Source organism: Oryx dammah, unplaced genomic scaffold, assembly GCF_014754425.2.
Source record: "Oryx dammah isolate SB20612 unplaced genomic scaffold, SCBI_Odam_1.1 HiC_scaffold_5, whole genome shotgun sequence".
Lineage (NCBI taxonomy): Eukaryota > Metazoa > Chordata > Mammalia > Artiodactyla > Bovidae > Oryx > Oryx dammah.
Window position 1 is genome coordinate 84,623,959 of NW_024070189.1, and position 5,473 is coordinate 84,629,431.

General features: G+C 35.7%; 1 protein-coding gene across 1 annotated transcript in view; it reads left to right on the plus strand.

The window, feature by feature from the left end:
- Positions 1-4,120, plus strand: part of SLC27A6 (solute carrier family 27 member 6) — a 73,531-nt gene extending 69,411 nt beyond the window's left edge. The window contains exon 10 of the mRNA XM_040241765.1: positions 3,537-4,120. Within this exon, the coding sequence (XP_040097699.1) occupies positions 3,537-3,713 (177 nt within the window). The 3' untranslated portion in view covers positions 3,714-4,120. The remainder of the gene's footprint in view (positions 1-3,536) is intronic.
- Positions 4,121-5,473: the final 1,353 nt, after the last annotated feature.

Genomic DNA, 5,473 nt, shown 5'->3' on the forward strand with positions numbered 1-5,473 from the left:
TGGAGTTATATACTCTCCAGTAAATCCAAAGAATGTCTGGAGGTTGTAAAGACCTCACCAGACCTACTCCCATAATTTACATTTTAAGATAACAGAATTAACCAGAAGGTTTAATCCAGAGACTGTCCTCAGGCATAATACATTGTTACATAATCCTAAGGAATGTAGAGAAGGAAAAAAGTTTGTCCTTTCTTCCTCCTTGAGAATTCCAGACCCCTCTCTCCTTGGGGACCCCTAGACTTCTTATCAACCTGCCTAGGAAGTGACTCTCTCATTCCCCCCCTTTTCTTTTAGGAGAATTATGTTGCCTAGGGGAAAGGGGCGTCATTCTGGTTCCATATAACTGCTTCCGAGCTGAGAAGGGGTGTTGTCCCTAAATTGGCAAGGCAATATATCCTCCTAACCCTCATATTGAGGATATCTGATCCAGGGGCCCCAAACAGTAGTTGGAGGAAGGTGCAGCAGTAGCAGGAGTTTGAGCAACGATTTGTAACTTAAAAGCTTTCATGAGGCTAGAAATAAATCCAGTTATACCATTACAGATGTAAGGCAACATAGTCATTACAACAAGTTAAAATCAAAATTAAAAGACACATTAAGTCCATAGTTAAAGTGCAACGTATTGCACCAGTCCATTTTAGGGTTGGTAGATGTCATCAGATGAAGACGAGGCATCACATGTGATTGTTGTCGAAGGTATCCACAGACTTGGAGAAAGTCCTTTCCTTGAAGTGGAGATGTCCACCACGGGAAGCCTTCCACTGATGAAGAGAATCTTTATAACCTCCTTAGCCTGTTCACTACGACAGAGAAAAGCCTCAATCCATCCAGTAAAAGTATCTACCCAAACTTGTAAGCAAGAATATCCATTAGCTTTTGGCATATGAGTAAAATCAATTTCCCAGTCCTCTCCAGGATACTTCCCACTTCATTGTAACCCAGATTTTGCTTCCAAATCCTGTTCAGCAGTCACCATGGCATAACCTGCTTTACGCTTTCCATCCTTGTCCTGAAGGATCCCGGATGAGCCCCCAAGATGAAAGGTTGTTGTTGAATTACGACGCTGCCAGGATTCTTGGCCCTGGGAGGAGAAGAAATCAATCCGGGGCCAGAGACGAGGCTTGATGGCTCAGAGCTTTTGTGTAATCAAGTTTTATTAAAGTATAAAGGAGATAGAGAAAGCTTCTGACATAGGCATCAGAAGGGGGTAGAAAGAGTACCCCAAATAATATTTTAAACATGTACCTCCAAGGGCAACTTAAAATTCATGATCATTAATCAGAAGAAATATCTTGGCCACAAGACTCCTCCAAAGATTAAATCAGTCTTGTCAAATTTAGAAGATGTTTTAGAATCATTAAACACCTGAAACTCATGATCCATGAGTGTTATGTTTATTATAGGATTTGCTATAAGGTCATGCATAGTGCATGATAGTTGGCAGCACAATTATTTAATAAATAAATAAATTAATTAATGATCTGATCTAAGTAATGCAAAAGTATGTTACTTCTGGCAAAATGAATAGGATGACCATCTTATTAAAAATTTGTTTACCACATATTTTAAAAGGATCCTTTTGCCAATAAATTTACAAAAAATTTTTAAATGTGATATTACTCAATATGGCCGAGATGCAGTTAAACTGGTCCTTTCAGTCTGCTTGTGGAAGCGCAAATTGCTATCATCACTCTAGAAAACGATTTGGTAAATGTGTGATCACACTCTTAGAATATGCAGATATTTTGATTTTGTAATTTCAGTTCCAAAAATTTACTCTTAGGACATAACTAAAGATGCACAAATGTTATGTATAAAATGTTATTCTTTATAGTAGTAAATTATTTTTTCTATTCTCTGTAAGTTCAAGAATAAGTGTAAAGTTAATTAGCATATTAGAATTATGGAACTCTTATGAAACCATTAAATTGTGATATTTTGGTGAAAATTACCTAATCTGGAGAAAAATACCTAGTATAATGTTTTTGTTATTTCTTTAAAAATGGCAGAACATCAAATTTTACATAGTGAACTTCTAGTTTTCCAAAAGAGAAAAATAATATATGCTTCTACACAATTACATCTAATTCTGTGATGACAGTGCAGGATAGGGGGTGAGATTAGAGAAGAAAGTTCAAAGAGAAGTAGATTTAGTTGAATTAGCTCATAAGGATGTATAAAAATGGCCAAACTACTCATAGAACCTGTGAGTTATATGGACCCTACATGTCATCTGACTTAAAACAAGGTTGCTTCTTTATGCCTGAAACTACTACACAGATCCTTTAAATTCCTTGTCTCCTTTAAGTTCCTTAAAGCAAAGATTCGTAAGCTTTCTAGATCCATAGCACCTGTAGTGCCTTAGTAATTATTTCATAGCACTCTTGGGTCAAAACCTACGGTCTCCTTGTGGCGCCTGTCTGCAATGCAGAAGACCTAAGTTCGATCCCTGGGTCAGGAAGACCCCCTGGAGAAGGAAATGGCAACCCACTCCAGTATTCTTGCCTGGAAAATCCCATGGATGGAGGAATCTAGTGGGCTACAGTCTATAGGGTTGCAAAGAGTTGGACACGACTGAGTGATTTCACTTGGGTCAAAACAAATACCTAAGCATTCATTTATTCAGTAGTTAGGACAAAGTAAAATAAATATTTAGGTTTAATAAATTAGTTGCTATTTGTAAAGATAATGCATATAAGTGGAAAGAAAATGCTTTTATTTCATATTTAAATAATCAGATGTATTAAGGAGATGTTATGTTGGGTATTACACAGCTCCTCAAATTTTGGAGTTACAGTATATTGAACAGGACCAGACTAATTCCATACTCCACATTGATTTTTGGTTATGCTTGCTTTTTATGACAGCAACCACTGAAACCCCTGTTTCCCAGAGACATGACATCATGGGAAAAAATGTATCACAAACTAATATTGAAACTGTGAACTGTTCAGTACCTTGAGCCAGTAGTTTTCTTATGTGATATCAGATGTCACTGGATTTACCTTGAAAAATTTAAATATCCCATGGAGACCCTGGCAACTCACTGAGGTACCATGAAGCACCTCGATGTATAGTTTGGGAACCCAAGTTTTAGATTATTCCTTATGCTCTCTGGTCCTTGCAGGATTCTGCCTTGTGGAATAGATTGCTGTCTTTTGTAATTTTTATCTCCTTACAGTCTAGTAGCATTCTTTCTACATGATATTGTATTGATATTGGACTGGAGAGATAAATCTATATGTTTTAGACATGTTTGTAATCAGTTGTAATCAATTATTAACTATATTCATATTTCTTATATATTGAATGAAGTTTACAGGAAAATCAAGGTAAAGATTTAAGTGTTCTAAAGGGCACTTAGAATTTAAAAATCTAAAAAAATTTAATGTTAAATTATTAGTAGTAAAAATAGAGATGCTTACTGGACATAAAAATGTTATAATTAAATATTACGCTCTGTATTGTTGAATATTTTATTTGTATATTATAGGTAATGTTAAATGATTCCACTAATCCAGATCATTGCTTTATAGGAAAAGATGGAAGCAACAGGAACATTCAAACTACAGAAGTTTCAGTTGGTGGAAGAAGGATTTAGTCCATTGAAGATTTCTGACCCACTTTACTTCATGGATAACTTGAAAAAATCATATATTCCCTTGACCAAAGAAATTTATGATCAGATAATATTAGGGAAGATTAAACTTTAAGATGTTTTTATATATGGGATTTTCATACGCTGCTTAGGAGGAATGAGAAGAGAGTGATTCTTTCTATGAAAAGGGGAGTGGGAACTGACATTAATTACGCATGTGCTGTATTTCCTTAATATGAAACAATTTTTCCTTAATTAAGTAATAATTTAAATTTGTCTCAGTTGATAACAAACTTCAGTTGATTATTCTTTTTATCTATTTGGAGACCCAGTGCGTAAGTAAATATCTGCCTTAAAGTTTTTAAATAATAAACAAGTAGTTAACAATTTAGACACATGCTAAAAATGTACATATTAATATTTAAAATTTCTAGTTTTGAGTGAAGGGTTGAATTTTACTCAAATATTTGATTTTTATGTGCCCTGTCTTACAACTCAATAAAACTATCCTTATTAATATGAGTTTTGAGGTTTTGTTTTGATGTTTTTAATTGTAAATTTTCATTCAAAGGAAGGTAACTGACTAAATGCATGCAGTCCTATATCCCTTTTCCTAAATTCACATGAAGATGCTAGAAGAAATGTAAAAATATGAAACAATAAAGCAGGAAACTGGTAAGCCCCAAGCATTTAGGAATTTGGGGAAGATATATAAATGGGATCAAGTTGATGCTAAAACCCAACAGAGCTATGCTGGTGGTGCTTTAGTTGCTAGGTCATGTCCAGGTCTTGCGACCCCATGAACTGAGCCCACCAGGCTCCTCAGTCCATGGGATTTTCCAGTCACGGATACTGGAGTGGGTTGCCATTTCCTTCTCCAGGGGAACTTCCGGACCCAGGAATCAAACCCAGGTCTCCTGCAATGCAGACGACCTCCTGCATTGCAGGCAGATTCTTTACTGACTGAGCTACGAGGTAAACCCTCAACAGAGCTATAGAAACCACTAACAATACAGGGAAATGATAGACTAGAATAGGACCCATGTGTTAACACCAAGATCAGATGCTTAAAGGCTTTGAATGTGAACAGGTTTTCTGAATAGTTAACCAGGAAATGTATCACAAGAATTGTGTAAAAATCACAGTGGTACTTATCTCCATCTGGAAGCACCAGGCTCCAGTGTTTGGCTGAAGCCAAAAGCAGATGAAAGACTCTCTTATCAGAGTAAGCTAACTTCCTCAGGAGTGGGTGGTGGAGCTGGTCTTCAAAGTACTGTATAGCACAGTGAACTCTGCTCAGTGTTATGTGGCAGCTTGTATGGGAGGGGTGTTAGGGGAAGAATGAATACTTATATATGTATGGCTGAGTCCTTTTGCTGTCCACCTGTAACTCTCGCAACATTGTTAATCAGCTAAACTCCAATACAAAATTGGAAGTTGAAAAAGAAGAAGACAAAAAGCAGGCCCAGCAGGCAACTCCTTTGCCCATAAACCTAATTCTCTGTACAACCAGAAAGAAAGTTGGCTTTGCGTCCTGTTGCTTCCCCATGCTAAAACATTTATTTTGGCTGGAAGAGAAGTTGCAGATAGTTCCTTGTTGGCATTGTTAGAAAATGTATATTATAAAGGTAAAATATTTTTTAAATGTAAAGATTAATCATAAGTAGCATATAAACAAAAGGTCACATTTTCTAATGAAGAAAATGAAAGAGAAAATAATGTCAACTTTGAAAAAACCCATAATTTTAAGAGAAAAATTTTAAATCAATAGGAATAGAAAAAGTTAAATAAACCTAAGGGTATCCATGCTCTTACTATGTAAATGAAAATGGATTATTGTCTTTATTAAAAATTTATTAAGTAAATGAAAAATTT